Raw genomic sequence first — 16,640 nt, 5'->3', positions numbered from 1 at the left:
AGGTCGGGAGCGTCACCCCAGTGTGCCTGCACCCGCCTGCTCTACCTCATTTGTTATTGTTTGCCAGCGGAGCGGTGACACAGCACAGCGGCATGGCGGAAAATGTTAAGAACCCAGAAATCTCTTCTTACACACACGTCATGTCCCAAATAGTTTTTAAAATATATTTCATATATTTCTATCCCTATCCTCTTCAACCTTTGGGGGAACAAAGAGAGGCACATCAATCAAGGAAACACAATATAAATGCGAATACTTTATTTGTTGGTTTGTTTACTTATTTAAATTACTTTTACCCCGCTCTTAAGCCACAAAGGCTCCCAGAGCAGCTTACAAAAGATTGTTAAGCATAGAATCATAGAATAGTAGGGCTGGAAGGGGCCTACAAGGCCATCGAGTCCAACCCCCTGCTCAGTGCAGGAATCCAAGTTCATCCACTCTGGGATGCTTGCTTGGGTGTGCCAATCTGCATGAAGCAACCAGTGATCAGCGAGGGGAGGGAAAGGACAGGCCAAGGGGAAGGTACCATGGAGCCGGGGGCATGATAGGCCCGGAGCGTGTAAGGGTTTGTCTTGCAACACGACCAGTTCTTACGAGATGCACCGCCCCTCCGTGGAATGAAAAAAGGCAGAGCAAGGTGAAAGAAACTCATATAAAGGACCCCGTCCTTGAACAGTAACCAGAAACAGAAGTACCGTGGTGGAATAAAGCGGTCATGTAGAGACGCCTACCGTCTGGTCCAGGAGCGTTACCTGGCTTAAGCTGGAATAATAATTTCTCGACCATATTGGTATCAACACTGGGCCAATCGGGGGTATCTGGAGGCAGATAGAGGGAGGAATTCGATGTATGAGAATAATTAAAAATAACATGGAAATAAGGCAGAACTAATTGGCTGATGGAGGTTGTAGTCCAACACATCTGCAGGGCTCCAGGTTGGGCAAGGCTGATCTGAGCCAATATTTCAGCACTAATTACAAACAAACATTAATGTATCTTTCAAGTTCAATTAGATGGTTGGCTTCTGGGCTTCTGTGTCAAAGCAGTAATTAAAAGTGCTCCTACAACTCATTAGCAAGGTGATAAAGTTGTCTGAAATGTTACTTGGCTTAAAACTGCTTCAGTAGACACTTAATATTGATTCCAGTCATATTCCTGGATTTTATACGCTTTGCTAAGCAGGCAGATCATGTTGTGTTTTGCAGAATCAGCAGTTGCTCCACCTGCACACTAGTACTGCAATCTTTTTAAAAGTGAGGGAAATCTGCCTTTCCCAACCAGTACTGTTTTGCATATCGTGATACCATGCCCATGGCAATTCCAGGAACAGTGCAGGCAAATGCATGTTCATATGTCTCAAATCAGAGAGCTGGCCTGGATCAGTGAGAAAATATTGGTTCAGATCAGTCTTCCCCAATATGGGGCCTTCAGATGTGTTGGACTACAACTCCTATCACCCCCACAAGCATGGATGGACAATGGGGTGATGGGAGTTGTTGTCCAACACATCTGGAGGGCCCCAGTTGCAGGGAAGCTGGTTTAGATGTTCAAGTTCCCACTCAGCCTTGATGCTCACTTGATGGCCTGGGATGCAATTCCCTTTGCCTTAGCCCAAGGTTGTTGAACTTCTTTCAGCCCAAGGGCCAAACACCATTTCACAGAAGCTCTTGGGGGCCACATTCCAGTGGTGGCGGGGCTGAAGGCAAAAAGGGCGGGGCCAAAATACCAGCATAGTTGAGCTTAAAGCTTCTGCCAGAGGCATTTCACCCATTTAAAATGGGGGAAAACTGCACAAAAGCCAGGAAATCACCAAATGATCAGTGCTTGGGGAAAGGGAACTGGCCCGTGAGATAGGACATGGCCATCCGGGATACCCCGGAGGGCCAGATTTGGCCCCTAGGCCTGAGGTTCTACACCCCTGACTTAGCCCAAGGTACCTCACAGGATTGTTACAAAGGTAAAAATTAGGTCACTTCATGCACATGAGCCAGAGATGCTTGGAGGAAAGGAATTATGCAAAATGTGATTATCAGTAATAATGCAGAAAACTAGTGCAGATATGCTTCTAAGAATCAGGCCTGTTGCAGCTGCAATGTGTGTGCATGTGTGTACATATGTAAGAGAAAGCACAAGGAGAGGGGAAAGGTGAGCCCCTTCCAGCTAATGTTTCTTTTTCTCATTCCCAGCATGTGGACATCCAGAACTTCTCCACCAGCTGGAGCAGTGGCATGGCCTTTTGCGCCCTCATCCACAAGTTCTTCCCAGATGCCTTTGATTATGCAGCTCTTGACCCAGCCAATCGCAGAGAGAACTTTGCCCTGGCTTTCTCCACTGCCGAGTGAGCACCCCCTCCATCCCAAGACCCCAGGGCACCACCACCATAGGGCAGGTTGGGCTGGGTGTCAGAGCCGAGCCACACTTTTACACAGCAGCCCTGGGTCATACCAACGGCCATTTGCTACAGTAAATGTTTGAAGTTATTTAATTGAAGTAATTTCCCCCCGCCCATGGCAGCTTACATAAAATAACATTAATAACAGTTCAAAACTGTGTGAAATGAATGAACAGTTAAAATAGCAGAGCAGTAGATGTAAGCCGCCATGGACAGCTAACATTTTGGGATGAGATTAAGATCAGAGCAATATAATTTTAAAAACTATGAATGAAAAATGGTTCGCATGGCACCAAAGAGATGTCAAAGTATTCCCAGGTGAAGTTCCATACCCGAGAAGGCCTTCTCTCTAGTCACCGCCCACCTAACCTCCAAAAGTGGGAAAATATGGAGAACACCCTCACAAGCTGATCTTAGCCTGCAGGTAGGTTCATGTGGAAATAGGTAGTCTTCCAGCTACCAAAGACATGTAGAGCTTCATTAAAAGTAAGCTGCAGGACTTTGAATTATGCTTGTAAATTGATCAGCAGCCAGTGAAGTTTTTAAACACTGGCAAGATGTTTTCCATACAGCCCATCCCAGTCAACAATCTACCACCAGTATTTTGGACTTTGAAGTTTCTGAAAAATCTTCCAAGGCAGACTCACATACAACACATTGCAGTAGTCAACCCTAAATGTTATTAGAGCATGGACAATGGTTGCCAGGCTCTTCCTGACCAAGAGGGACTGCAACTGGCAAAGGGCACTTTGGCACACATCAGCTCCCATTAGCTCCATCATGACTGATGGTCAGGGATTCTGGGAATGGTAGCTCAAAACATCTGAAGGGCACCAGGTTGCCTACCCCTAATCTAAGCCATGCCTCATCTAATCAGTTATATGCAAGGGAGCATTAATAGGGACGTCCTACCTTTCAAGGCTGATCTACTTTCTGCCATGTACCTCAAGAGGATGGGGAGGGTGTAAGGAGAACTATTCTGTACCCCAGAAGCCACAGAGGTGAGTTCTGCTGGAGTTCGGAGGGATGTAATCAATGGAGATGTGGCACCTACATTTGATTTATATGGCTGCCTTTCCTTTCTCCAATGGTCTGGTAATGCCACCCCACACTCCTAGAACTAGTCTTTATGCTGGCTATTCAACAAAGGGCATCTTTGTTTCCCACATGGCTTTCCTTCGCAGCTTAATGTAGCTCCTGAAGGATGAAATGAAGAATTAATACTTTATGCAGCACTGCAAGGTAAGCCAGGGTTTGTTTCAGTGAGAGTGTCTAAAACAGCTGAACAGCACCAGGTTATCTACCCCTGGCTGATATACCATTCCCCTTCCATCCTGAACCAATTCTCCAAAGTTGGGCTTGACTATTTGGGGGGGGGGGGTGGAGGACTTTGCTCAAGAAGTGCCTTGCAGACTCAGTGAGGCTGACAAAAGGCATCCAGCTAACCTGACTGCTCTTTGACAACCTCTTCACAGGAAGCACGCTGACTGTGCACAGCTTCTGGAGGTGGATGACATGGTGCGCATGAAGGTTCCCGACAACAAATGCATCTATACTTACATCCAAGAACTTTATCGCAGCCTGGTGGAGAAAGGGCTAGTGAAGACCAAGCAGAAATAAGGATGGAAGGCAGGCTTATGCTCAAGGCCAACTGGAAACTAGAGGGAAGTTTGGTGGGACAGGTGAGGGAGACGCTATGGATTTCCGCACCAGGGTATTGCCTAGAAATTCTGAAGACCTGTCCTGTGGTGGAAGACAGTAGCTGATAGCAACGGGGAACACGCTGGGAGATAGAACTCCTGCTCAGTTTTAACCAGTCTCAGGGCAGTATTCATTGGTGTCATTCAGCAAACTCAAATCGCACTAGTGGAACTCCGCTGAATCTTTCCATTGCACAGCCAGTTGCCCATTACACTTGCACAACCAGTTGTGCGCAAGCATTTGCACAAGCGGATTATGCAAGCGGTTGCACAACGGGTTGAATAAGAGTTATGCACAACCAGTTGTGCAAGCGTAATGTGAAACTGAGCTTGTGCAAACATAACTTTAATTGGTTTCTCCTCTTGCGCATAGTTCAGAACCTCGTTTCCACTCGCGCAGCATCATTTGCACTAACGGAATGGCACAGTTGGACGTTGCCCTCAGTGAACAACTTTAGTCAATATTTGTTTGTATTAACCATTTGTGCCACTCCTTTCAATTTCACTTTGAAACATCCAAAGAGGTTTATATACTGTGATTTTAAAAAAAGTTCAAGGAGAAGGATAGAGGTGTATAAAACGATGCCTATTGTGAAGAAATTCGATAGGGAGATATTTTTCTCCCTCTCTCATAATACTAGAACTTGGAGTCATCCTGTGAAGCTGAATGGTGGGAGATTCAGGACAGATAAAAGGAAGTACTTCTTCACAGAGCACATTACTTTGGTTTCACTGTTTTAAACTCATTTATGGTTTTATGTTGTGTTTTATCATGTTGCATTTGGGGTTCTTAATTTTTGCAAACCACCCAGAGAGTTTTGGCTATTCGTCAGTATAGAAATATAAATAAGTAAATAAATAAACTATGGAATTCACTACCACAAAAAGTCATGATGGCCACCAACTTAGACAGCTTTGAAACAAGGTTGGACACGTTCACGGAGGGCAGGGCTATCAATGGCTACTAGTCATGATGGTTATATGCGACTTCCAGGATAGCATGCAGCCACCAGTTGCAGGGAGAAACAGTGGGAGGGTGTTATTGCCCTCATGTCCTGCTTCTGGGCTTCCCATTGGGGCATCTTGGAACAGAATGCTGGGCTAGATAGGCCTTTCGTCTGTTCCAGCAGGGCCCTTCTTATGTTCTTATACAGAGCAATGGCTTATCCCAGGCTGTCAGCCATAAGGCCTGGAATCCTTATCAAGTCCTTTGGAGTTCCCAGCGACTCCCATGGCAGCCCTATCAAACTCCTCACAACTCGCTGAGCCATCTTTAGCACTTGGGAATTATGCCTTTAGTAGAACTGGGCTGACCGGCCAAGTGTTGCTCCCTGTCTCACATTACCCTCACACATACACACCCCTTCAGTTTAAATTAGCAACACAAGGGACAAGGAGTATGTCATCTGCAGCCAAGGGGAAAGGTTATGCTGGTGGTGGTCTTCCGCCAGTAGAAAAGGAGACCGCTGTGACAGGGATGCTAGGGCTGTCCAGACTGGGGAGACCGGTGTTTTGGAGTACAGGCTGAGGGCGTAGTTGCTTTGGCATGCAGCAGGATTTTGGAGGTCTGGCAGTGACATGTGGGGAGATTGCTTAAACGGTGGGTTACGTCCTGACGGTGGGTGCCCATGCTGTGGGGGCAGGGAGGTGGCAGTTGGGGTCAGTACTGGTGAAGGGATATTGGCAGGCAACATGTGAAGCAGGACACAATGCAAACCACTAGTCGTACAATTAGACCCCCTCCCTTACCAACACATGTGTGTGTGGGGGCGGGGTTGATGCAAAATTATGGGTACAGCCCCTCTGCATCCAATTGGCCAGTACAATTGGCCCTCCAACCCATTTGACTCTGCCACCCCTGCTCCAGAAGTCACAACAGCACCTGGGAAAGTGTGCCTGGAATCATCTTGCTACGCTTCTGCATGTTCTGAAAGGCTAAAGAGAGTTCAAATTTGGGATCTTCCTGTGTTTGTTTTTCAGGGAGAAGGCAACATGGGATGTACCCTGGGTAGAGGGCCTCTATCCTGCAGTTTCTTGAGTACTGCACTGGATCCAACCACAGTGGCTTATCTTCTCTAGCGCTGTCTGCCACACAGAGATTTTGTGCCACTGTGCTTTGGGGATGTGCAGGAAAAGAATGATTCGCTCTCTCATGCAGGTGCTACCAGTCATCTTCAGCCATCTTGCCTCCATGGAAGCAGAGCTGACAGCATCTGTCTGTCCCCAAAAGGCGTAACTTGGAACAAGCATGTCACTCCAGCAGCCACTACCACCAATTCCTCATCCTGTTCTCCTGGCAAATCCTCCTCCAACCCATGCTGCAACCCCACTTCTCCTTACAAAGCACCAGATCCATTAAAACACAACTGTAACAAGTCATGGCAACCCTGCCGTATTTTGTTTTGGCAAACTTACAGTTCGACTTACAGTTCGACAAGAGAGGCAGAATGAACAGCTGTCCTTGAGGATAAAGTACAGGTGCACCAGAATTGTTTGAAACTACAGGGGCATGTGCAGCCTGATCCTGTGCATGTTTACTTGGAAGCACGTTCTACTCTATTCAGTTTCTCCCAAGCCAGAGGCAGCAATCCTAAGCACAAAGGTCCCATTGAATTTTGAGTAAACATAGCTAGGATCCAGTCATTTGGATAAAACACACTGGGTATAAGCAAGCTGCCTAGAGAGACTGTGGAATTCCCCCTCTTTGCCAGTTTATGGCCAAAGGCAGGGCAAGCATCTGCTACTGATGCTTGAGATACGGGATAATGATAACCTATCTCAAGGCAGGCACTTGGGTGTGGCAATCTATTCTGACCTTAGCAACTCCAAGGTTCAGTAAAAGGACTTGGGGTGAGAAGAACAAGATGAAGAAGTTAACAACACAGTATCACAGACTGGTTTTGGATGCATCCAAATACTCTACCCTCTTTTTTAAAGATTAGGATAAATTTATTTATTACATTTCTATACCACCCAATAGCCAAAGCTCTCTGGGCGGGTTACCAAAAAATTGCCTTGAAATTATAAGCCTGAACCAATGAGTGAAAGCTGCAAACTGCCCCCTTAAGCAAAAGGCCTGTATGCCAACACCTGGGCCTATAGAATTAAGCATTTCTCTTCTACAAGCCTGGTTCTCAGTAACCAGTGCAGGCACTGAGATGCACCTCAATGAAAAACCAGGGCTAGGCTGAGAGAAATGGAAATCTCAGGAAAAGCGCAAAACAACTGAAGAGCATGTTGTGCTGCTAAATTTCTGAAGAAGACCTAGCATTCACGTCTGCTTGGGAATTACGCTCCCTCTGAGTCCAGACATGTATGTGAGTGGCTGAGCTCATTCATTAGCAAAGGGAAGGTACTCCGCTGCTGCTTCAGACGTTCTAGACAGTGTCCTGGTACTGAAGATATATTCTAGGACTGTGGGTTGCCAATTCCTGGCCTCTGTTAAGCCCCACTATGCTTTACCAAAGCCTGGAAGCCGTTATGGACGTGATCATGTGCTTCATGCATGATCCTGGGCAAGTAAATCACAATTCTATATCCTGATGCCTACAAGATGAGGGCAGTTGTATCCTGATAAAACTTACCTCTCTCTTGATGAAGACTATAATCTCATTTTATCAATATGGGTCAGGTAAGCCTATCAGTGAGAGGTACAGCAGAGTTAGGACAAGAAAGATGAGCTGCTGTGGAGACATGAAGCAGCAGAAGGAAAGAGTATTATGATTAACATTTATGTAGTGCCCCCCCCCTTTTTTTTGTGCTAAAAAGCCATCAAGGGGGTGCCCGACAATTAAAAACAATAAAGTCATAAAACACCAGCTCTTAAAAACAGTAAAACAATTACATAATTTAAAAGGTTAAATTATCAGAAAATGGCTCAAGTATATGTAAGCAACAGAAAGACAGACTTGCAGCCCAATCCATGCATGTTTATTCAGAAGTTAAGTCCCACGCCATTAGTTGGGACTTACTTTCAACTAACTGCATAGGACTGCAGCCTCAGGCTGCAATCCCAAGCTTACTTACTAGGAAGTAAATCCCATGGAACTGAGAAGGACTTACTTCCAAGTAAACATGTTTGGGACTGAGCTGTTAATGCACATTTCACACACACAAAATTCTAACGATATATTATTGGCAACAGAGGCTGATTTGGTGGCTCCACGTCTCTGCCCTGCTCCAGTCACAGCCTGGCAGCTCATCATTCCTGTTTCAAAAGCTCAAAATGGAGATAAGTTCTTAGTCAAACTAAAGAAAGTCATTTGCGTCTTGATCCCTCTCCTGCCATTTCCCAGGAACGTTAAAAGCAGAGGGTTTTCAAGTGGAAAGCAAAGCCATAAGAATGCTAGTGATGGTGGGGAGGGGGGGGAGAAAGGGCGACCACGCCCCAACCAATGCAAGAAGGAAGCCTCTGATCATGAAATGGCACCAATTCACAAGTGGAGAAACCAACCCCCATGTTCCCCTAGGGCTGAGCACTGCTCCCCATCAGATGAAGCACTAGTCTCAGAACTGCATGTCAAGAGCCAGAGTAACCCAGGATTCCATCATTTATGTTACTTTGTTGACAGGCAATTGTGGGAGTGGCTGCCTTAGCCCCATACAGCTACTGTCCCACCGGGACTGTGCATAAATGGAAAGTTCTCCAGCCAACTAGTAGAACAGGCAGGCAGAGAAGCTGGGTAGGCCTTGGTTGGGGTGGGCAGGTCACTCGCATGGCCGCTTCTCACTGAATTTGCAGGTGTAGTCTTCTGCATTGGACAGGAAACGCTTGTGGTCCTTGGTGAACTCATTGGCCAACTCGACACGCAGCGGATGTTCTGGTTCAGGCTTATTCACCAATGTTATCAGCGCCTGGATCACTAAGGAAAAGGGCAGGAGGGTCAGAAACAGGTATCACCTAACACCTTGAAACAAAGAGAAAAATCAGCAGCACTGACCATGCCATCTCATGGGCAACCTCAGGCGCTCCCGATATTTTGGCCTACAGCTCCCATCATCCCTCACCATTGGCTACATTGGCTAGGGCTGATGGGAGGTGTAGAGCAAAACATCTGGAGGGCCACAAGTTGCTCATCCCTGCCATAAGCAAAAGGTTCTCTCCCCACACGCCATGATGCACCTCTCTCCTAGTCATACCTTGGTCTGTCTTTGTGGAAGGTTTCCAGTTCACAGTGCTGATGATTGGCAGGCACACCTGGCCCATCTCGTCCACATTGGGGTGGTAGATTTTGGTCTTGAAAGTTACCTTGGGGGGCTTGAAAGGATACTCACACGGAAAGCTGATCTCAATCCAGAATGCACCTTTATTGTATGGAGGGTCATCCTGGGCACAAGAACAGGAAGAGGCACAAATCATAGTACGATGCTGTTGAGTGGAGCTGCTCTAATGGCCAAGCTAAATAAACAAAAAGCCCGACTCCCATGGGGTTCCTTCCTGTTCTGTTTCCATCACCAGCTCAAAACATTCTAGTGCCTCCAGTGGAAAATCTATCCTCTCAGTAAAATAAACTGATAAAAGGAAGTACTTCGTCACATGGCACATAATTAAAGTGTGAAATTCACTACCACAGGATGTAGTGATGGCCACCAATTTGGATGGCTTTAAAAAGGGATTGGACAAATTCCTGCAGGAGAAGGCTGGCAATGGCTACTAGTCCTGATGGCTATACACTACCTCCAGTATCAGAGGCAGTGTACCTATGTATGTATACCAGTTGCTAGGGAGGATGAGGAGAAGGATGAACTTAAGAAGAATTGTGCTGGATCAGATCAAGGTCCATCTAGTGCAGCATTCATACAGTTCACACAGTGGCCAACCAGATGCTTATTGGAAGCTGATACACAATAAATGAAGGCAACAGCACCCTCCTGCCCATGTCCCCCAGCAACTGGTATACATAGGCATACTGTCTCTGATACTGGAGGGAGCATAAAGGACTAGTAGCCATCGATTACCTAATCCTCCATAAATTTTGTCCAATCCACTTTTAAGGCCATCCAAATTGGTGGACATCACTACATCTTGTGGAAATTGTATTTATGTCCTACTTGTGGGTTTCCCACGAGTGGCTGGTTGGCCACTGTGGGAACAGAACACTGGACTAGATGGACCCTTGGTCTGTTCCAGCAGGGCTCTTCTTATACATTACTGCCTTTTAATGATGCACCAAATATGTTGCTTGAGGCAGCAACCTCACTCTACCCAGGCTATCCTGTTTATCACACTACAATTCCTATGATACCTTTAAGCTCATTCAGGCCCTGCCATTTTCCCAGCTTCCCTGAACTCACCGGCACTAAAAGTCCCTTCCAGAGGAGGACATTGTTCGCATCCACCTCAATATCCCGGAAGCAGCGGAACCCTGACTTCTTAATTTCGTCGAGCTCCTAAAATGACAAAAGGCATGAGATAGCTCCAGGCCCAATGGTGACAATTGCCCAACAAAACTGATTTCAGACCAGTGCACACTCATCCAGCTAGAACAGCCATACCCAACCTGGTAAGACCAGCCTTACCCAACCTCCAGATGTGTTGGGCTACAACTCCCATCATCTACCATCAATGGCCATGCTAGCTGGAAGCAATGGGAGTTGTAGTCCAATACATCTGGAGAGCACCAAGTTGGGGAAGTTTGAGCTAGATTAAACAATGCTCCCAGCCGGAGGAATACTTGGGAAGGAAGCAGACTTGATTTATGATCTTTAGTATTCCCCTGATGGCCCTTCCGTAGCAGGCCCTCCCCTTTATTATGATGAACAATGGTTTACTGTGTTGGGAACAATGTCCAGCTGCCAGGCTCTCCCTCCTCCTCTTTCTCCAATACAGTCGCAAGGAGATGCCTGGAAACATTCACTTCCAATTTAAATTAACTACAGTTTAATATTACATCCAACCTCTAAACTGTGGTTAATCTTAACTGTGCTTTGTTGAAATAACTCTTGGTAAGATTAACCAGTTTGTCAGGTTTGGACGACACAACAAGCCATAGTTATTCAAAAACAGAAGAGGAAGCTTCCAAACTCCACCTCGCAGCTGCATGGGAAGGGAAGGGGCAGTGTGAGAGCCCAAGGGTTCCCATCATTATAAACTATGGTTTACTGTGAAATCTGAACCCAGCTAATGCCTGCATAAAACTGCTACTGAACACCTTCATGTTTTTTTATCTCCCATGCAGCCACAAAGCAGTCATAGAGCAGGGAAGGGAAACCTGTGACCCTCCATAAGTTGTTGGACTACAGCTCCCAGCATTCCTGACCATCGGCCATTCTGGCTAGGACTGACGGGAGTTAGAGTCCCACAACATCTGGCAGGCCACAGGTTCCTCACCCTGTCATAGAGGAAGCAAAAGTAAAGAGAAGCCTGTCGTGACTCTCCACCTCCACAGGTCAAGGTGATGGGGGGGGCGAGTTGTCCAAAACACTGCACGGGATCTGTGTTTGCGTAATTTATGTCTTGTACATCAGTTATATCCACCACCTTGATTTCTCTTCCCACTGCCTTGCTCAAACCAGGCACCAAGCTGACTGATGAGAAAATATGACAAAATATTAATTTCAGTTATTAGTACTATTCCAAAAGGGAGAGATACCTTTCCTAATTTGGTCCCAACCATACACTATTTCTGTGCCCTGCCTGCATAATTTTCAAGTCACTGAGGCCATAAACCTATACACACTTATCTGGGAGTAAGTGCTATTGAACTCAATAGGGCTTAGTTCTGAACAGACATGTATAGGATGACACTGCGTCAGGAACGTCCACAAGCGACTTAGATCATAACAGCAGGCGGATCTACTTTCCCATTTCATTTCATTTTTTATATTTCTATACCGTCCCATAGCTAAAACTCTCTGGGCGGTTCACAAAAATCATGTTTTATGGCTTTTCCAAATCACAGATCACCTGACCTTCTAGAAATAGCTATACATCTCAGTGCAGTTTCCTCCCTTCCTCCTTCCCCAACAACCTTGCACGGTAACAGAAACTGAAAGCGACCAAAAGGAGCTCCTTTCTACTGGGGCCGATTTGCAGCTGCGCAGGCTTTTGCTGCTCAGACATTTTCTCTTAAAAAACGAACGAACAGTATTTACAGCTTCGCTCTTGACGCCAAGGGCCAGCTAAGGATTCAGACTTACAATCACCATTTCATGTACTAAACGGGGCTCCCTGAAGAAGCCGATTATTAAGGTAGTAAATACAGGTAGTAAATACAGTAAATACAGGACCCCTTTACAGCAGACGTTACCCAGGGGAGGTGCACCTAGAAATTCACTGCCGCCATTAAAAAAAAAGTCCTATAAAGGTTTTGTTTTGCTGTGGGTTATGTCATGGCGAGAGAATGGGGCGCTGTACACACTCGAAATCACAATATTACATATCTGTTCTAAAACTGAGGGCTGCCACTTCTCCCCACCCGCCGGTTAGGATTTCAGTGCCTTGGTATTCGGCGGTGCTGCGCTGAGAGACGTTTCCCCGTCATCCAGCCGTTCAGGGCACGGGAGCCCTGCTGCCCGATCCTACTACACAAGCAGACTCCGGGGACGCCACCCAGCCCAGGCACCCCTGGCAATGAACAAGGGACGAGCAGCCAGCAACTGCGGCTCCTACCCGCGCGTGGGCTCTGCCTCCCCCGCCCCGCCCCGGTCGGAGGCTGCGAGGAGCAACTGCGCAGATCCGACAAGGTCTTGAAGCCCCGCGCCACCCCGCCTACCTTGCCCACTCTCCGGATCGCCCCCGCCATCTTGCCCTAACCCGCTCCAGAAGCGGCGGTAGTACCGAGGCCACTCCCACGGGCGCCGCTGGCCCGCGGCCCGCCCCGCTTCGGAGACGGGCGAGGAACGGCGCGAGAGGAGACGCGCTCTTTGCGGAACGGAGGAGGGAGGGCTGCGCGCTTTCCCTCTCCCTTTTCCTAGGACAGCCCTCCAGTGGAGGCCGGTGGCTCCGATTTCGGCGGGGCTGAGGATGCAGCCTGGGTTTCAATCAGAACCAGCCAGAACGCTAAAGGAGCTATCCAAGGTGCTGAACCCTACCCCCCAAATAGGTGCTGAACCCTATCCCCCAAATAGGTGCTGAACCCTATCCCCCAAATAGGGTCAGCACCTTGGATAGCTGCTTTAGAGTTCTGGCGGGTTCTGACCGAAACCCAGAATGGATGCACAGCCCCGCCGAAATCCGAGCCACCGGCCTCCGCTGCAGCCTCCCCCAACCTGATGTCCTCCCGATGTGTTGGACTACGACTCTCCGCAGCCCGAACACATCAGAAGGACACCAGCATGGGGGAGGCAGCTCTAGGAGGACACGATCCGGAGAAGGGTGGGTCCGGATTTTCCGACAGCAAGCATTTTGAGTAAAAGCGCTGAAACGTTCAGCTCTTCCAGGGCTGCGGAACAAGGTCACCCGCCTACACATCCGGATCAACTCAGCCTGGATGAGGCACCACGGATTGTAACGCCACTCCGGAGCGATCCGTGGCTGTCACTCCCGATCTTGTCTTCCATGTTAGTGAATCCAGAACTGGTACGTGGGACCCCTACTTCAGACTCGGAATCAACCTGAGTGGAGGAGGTGACCTGACCACTCTTTAACCAGCCCCCTCCATTTGTGGGTGTTGTCGGGGTCTTATAGGGCGAGTCCTGCTTCTGGAATATGTAGTCTTGGTTTTCATCGCTAAGAAAATAAACCCTAAACAACTTCTTCAAAGAAAATCTCTAGCCCTGGTGCTTCTGACGTTCGTTTCAAAGTGCAGGCATTGTGTATGTCAGCTTCCCCCAACCTGGCATCCTCCAGATGTGCTGAACTACAACTCCCGACATCCCCAGCCAGGTTGCCAAAAGCTGGGTGGGCTCTGAAATCAGCAGCTGCAAATCACTGGCTAGGGGTGAGATGTGCTAGGAGTTGTAGGACTTCTTTCTGTCTGAACATGGATAGGATTGCGCCCTAAGAGTACCAGTGGATGGCTGTGCTGGCCTGCACCGGTAGACAATGAGATAGGCCCTTAGCTTAGTACAACATTGTGGGTCCAAGCATGAATCTAGACTATGCGCCCACATGGCATCCAGCGCTTTCAAAACTATTTCTATTGATGACCCTGAACTGAGGAGAAGGGTTCGCACCATTTGCCCTGATGTGAGTATGCTGGAAATGTTTGTCTTTTTCCCGAGAAGCCCATGCTCCCGTTTTCTGCCTGATTGTGAGACACTGTTTGGCCTATAAATATAGTTTACTACACATATAGGGTGCAATCTCATGCACATTGAGGCAGAACAAAGTCCTACAACTCCCAGTATTCCCCAGCCAGGATGGGGAATGCTGGGAGTTGTAGGACTTTTTTTCTGTCTAAATGTGCATAGGAATGCTCCCTTAGTTAGTCATTGTTATTATCTTGTCCCTAATGTACCTGCCATTAGTGATGCATGGAGGAAGTCGCAGGGGGTGGGGGATGACAATGGCACCCCCTTAGGGCTCATATAGACATAGCAGGTGGCCCAAAAGTAGGTATACAGTTGTTTAGAATGTTGATGGGAGGGGGAGAGAATGTGTGAGTAGATATGTGGGTGGAGTCAGAATGACAGTTGGGAAGAGTGAGTGACAGGGAGTGACAGTTAAATCAGTTAGGTGTAGAGAGTGAGGGGAGTGAGGCCCTTAAGTAGGTATACAGTTGTTTCATTTTTTAGTAATTTTTTTTACTGATACTGTGAATGATGGCAGCGAACTTGAGTCAAGAACAAAGAAAGTGGATTCTAAAGCAGTACTGGAACACTGAAAGTGCCGAGCGCATGCGCACAGCGTGGCAAGAAGCATCTGACACTCCTCCATCAACATGTCTGACCATTTATCATCTTAGAGATAAATTTGAAGCAACAGGTGCAGTGGCTAATGCACCGAAATCTAGACATCCTAGGACATCTATGACAGAGGAAAATGAGATGAGTGTCCCCCTGACATTTGTGAACAGTCTGAAAAAGTCCACACGATGTGCGTCTAAGCAGCTATCCATACCTAGAACGTCCTTGCAATGCCTAATGCTTAAATTGAAATTGAAGCCGTACCGTCCAAGACTGTTACATGGTTTTCTGGAGGACGACCCAGACCATCGGTTGCAATTCTGTGAGATGATGCATAACCAAATCTCTAACGAACCAGACCTTCTTGATAAGATCATCTGGTCAGATGAGGCGTCTTTCAAGTTGTCAGGCCACGTGAACAGGCATAACTGTGTGTATTGGGCAGATGAAAATCCTCACTTGACTATCACATCTCAACTGAACCAGCCAGGCGTCACAGTGTGGGGTGCACTGTCCAGTGAAGGTGTTGTAGGACCGGTTTTCTTCGATACAACTGTGGATAGTAACAATTACCTAAACATGTTATGCGACGTGGTAGTGCCACAACTCAGAACCAGGGCTAACTTCGCCAAACTGCTCTTCCAACAGATGGGGCACCTCCTCATTATGCTTTTGCAGTAAGGGACTTTCTTGACAACACCTTCCCACAGCATTGGATCGGATGACATGGCAGCATTGAATGGCCGCCACGTTCACCCGATTTAACACCAATAGACTTTGTTTGGGGGGGGCGTAGTAAAGAATAAGGTTTTTGAGAGGAATCCCCGGACAGTGGACAAATTAAAAGAGTTAATCTTGGAAGCATTTATGGACATTGATGCGGACCGGAATTTGTGTCGTACTGTGTGTCACAGTGTTCTGGACAGGTTCGAGGAATGTTGCAACGTTGATGGAATACATTTCGAGCACTTACGAGATTAAACAGTGTTAAACAAATGTAAATGTAATAAACAACATAATAAAATGCAAATAAACTATACTGTATGCCTACTTTTGGGCCACTCTGTATGTTGATTTTAAACTGATGTGCATTTATGCATGTTTATGCGGAAGTAAGTCTCACTGAGCTCAGTGGGGCAAATGCGCACAGAATTGTTTCTCTAAATAGCTTGGCTTCCCACAAGAAAATAGTAGCTTTGGTAAGGGTGATGAGAATTTCCTTTCAGAGATTCTTACAGTCTGATCCTCAGTACGTTTATTCAGACGTAAGCCCTAATGTGTTCAGTGGAACTTGCTGTTTGGTGTTGCTCCATACCTGCCAAGTTGTGTGTAGTGCTTCTGCCTTCCACTGACCCTGGAGACAAAGCTGCTATCCTGAACTCCTGTCCTAGGCTTGCAAGGTTTCCCTCAAACCATGTGGGCTATTAATCCTCAATGAACACATGTGGGTGCTCTTATGCTGCCCTTCTTGATCCCTTTTCGTTCTCTCTCTCTTTGTCTCTGTCTCTGTCTCTCAGTGTACACTGTAAAACTCATTCTGGCCAGTGAGATAGCCATGGAGGAAGTAGTGGCGAGTGAGGAAGCTAACTTGCTCTGACTGATCAGGTGGTTTGTGGTGAGTGCTTGCAAGCTATACTGCCTTTCTTTGTGTATTTCCAGTCTTGATGCATCAGAATCGGGGAGTAGCCCCAAACTCTCTCCCCAATTTCCACCCGCCCACCACTCCTAAACATTTCTCCTCAAACTACTAACCACATTGA

At 47.2% G+C, this 16,640-nt stretch overlaps 2 protein-coding genes across 5 annotated transcripts in view; one reads left to right on the top strand and one right to left on the bottom strand.

Annotated features, from left to right (window-relative positions):
• Positions 1 to 5,500, top strand: part of SMTNL1 (smoothelin like 1) — a 29,383-nt gene extending 23,883 nt beyond the window's left edge. For both annotated transcript variants that reach the window (XM_084860491.1, XM_084860493.1), the window contains 2 exons: positions 2,187 to 2,338; positions 3,868 to 5,500. In XM_084860491.1, the coding sequence (XP_084716617.1) occupies positions 2,187 to 2,338; positions 3,868 to 4,012 (297 nt within the window). In that variant the 3' untranslated portion in view covers positions 4,013 to 5,500. The remainder of the gene's footprint in view (positions 1 to 2,186; positions 2,339 to 3,867) is intronic.
• On the bottom strand, positions 244 to 12,860 carry UBE2L6 (ubiquitin conjugating enzyme E2 L6). Of its 3 annotated transcripts, XM_084860495.1 has the most exons (6): positions 12,807 to 12,860; positions 10,387 to 10,482; positions 9,232 to 9,418; positions 8,823 to 8,954; positions 7,677 to 7,775; positions 244 to 818 (listed from the first exon to the last, which is right to left on the bottom strand). In XM_084860495.1, exons 1-5 carry the CDS (start codon positions 12,834 to 12,836, stop codon positions 7,720 to 7,722), a joined length of 501 nt encoding a protein of 166 aa, XP_084716621.1. In that variant the 5' UTR covers positions 12,837 to 12,860; the 3' UTR covers positions 244 to 818; positions 7,677 to 7,719. The 3 variants fall into 3 exon arrangements, with proteins under 3 accessions (XP_084716621.1, XP_084716620.1, XP_084716622.1); XM_084860494.1 differs by lacking the exon at positions 244 to 818 and having other exon boundaries at positions 7,020 to 7,775; XM_084860496.1 differs by lacking the exons at positions 244 to 818; positions 7,677 to 7,775 and having other exon boundaries at positions 8,625 to 8,954.
• Positions 12,861 to 16,640: the final 3,780 nt, after the last annotated feature.

The sequence above is a fragment of the Heloderma suspectum genome, chromosome 1 (genome assembly GCF_057233095.1).
Source record: "Heloderma suspectum isolate Gila_16-S chromosome 1, 16-S_ref, whole genome shotgun sequence".
Lineage (NCBI taxonomy): Eukaryota > Metazoa > Chordata > Lepidosauria > Squamata > Helodermatidae > Heloderma > Heloderma suspectum.
The sequence above is the reverse complement of the archived record's forward strand: the minus strand, read 5'-3'. Positions and strand labels throughout refer to the sequence as shown.

What these genes read in the sequence shown, in the direction of transcription:
- UBE2L6 (XM_084860495.1), bottom strand. Translation starts at nt 12,836, where the DNA reads ATGGCGGGGGCGATCCGGAGAGTGGGCAAG. An exon ending in TTCCACAAAGACAGACCAAG is followed by an intron (nt 8,955 to 9,231) that starts GTATGACTAGGA and finishes CCTTTTCCTTAG; the next exon opens with TGATCCAGGCGCTGATAACA. An exon ending in AGACTACACCTGCAAATTCA is followed by an intron (nt 7,776 to 8,822) that starts GTGAGAAGCGGC and finishes ATGTCTCCACAG; the next exon opens with CAGCTCATCTTTCTTGTCCT.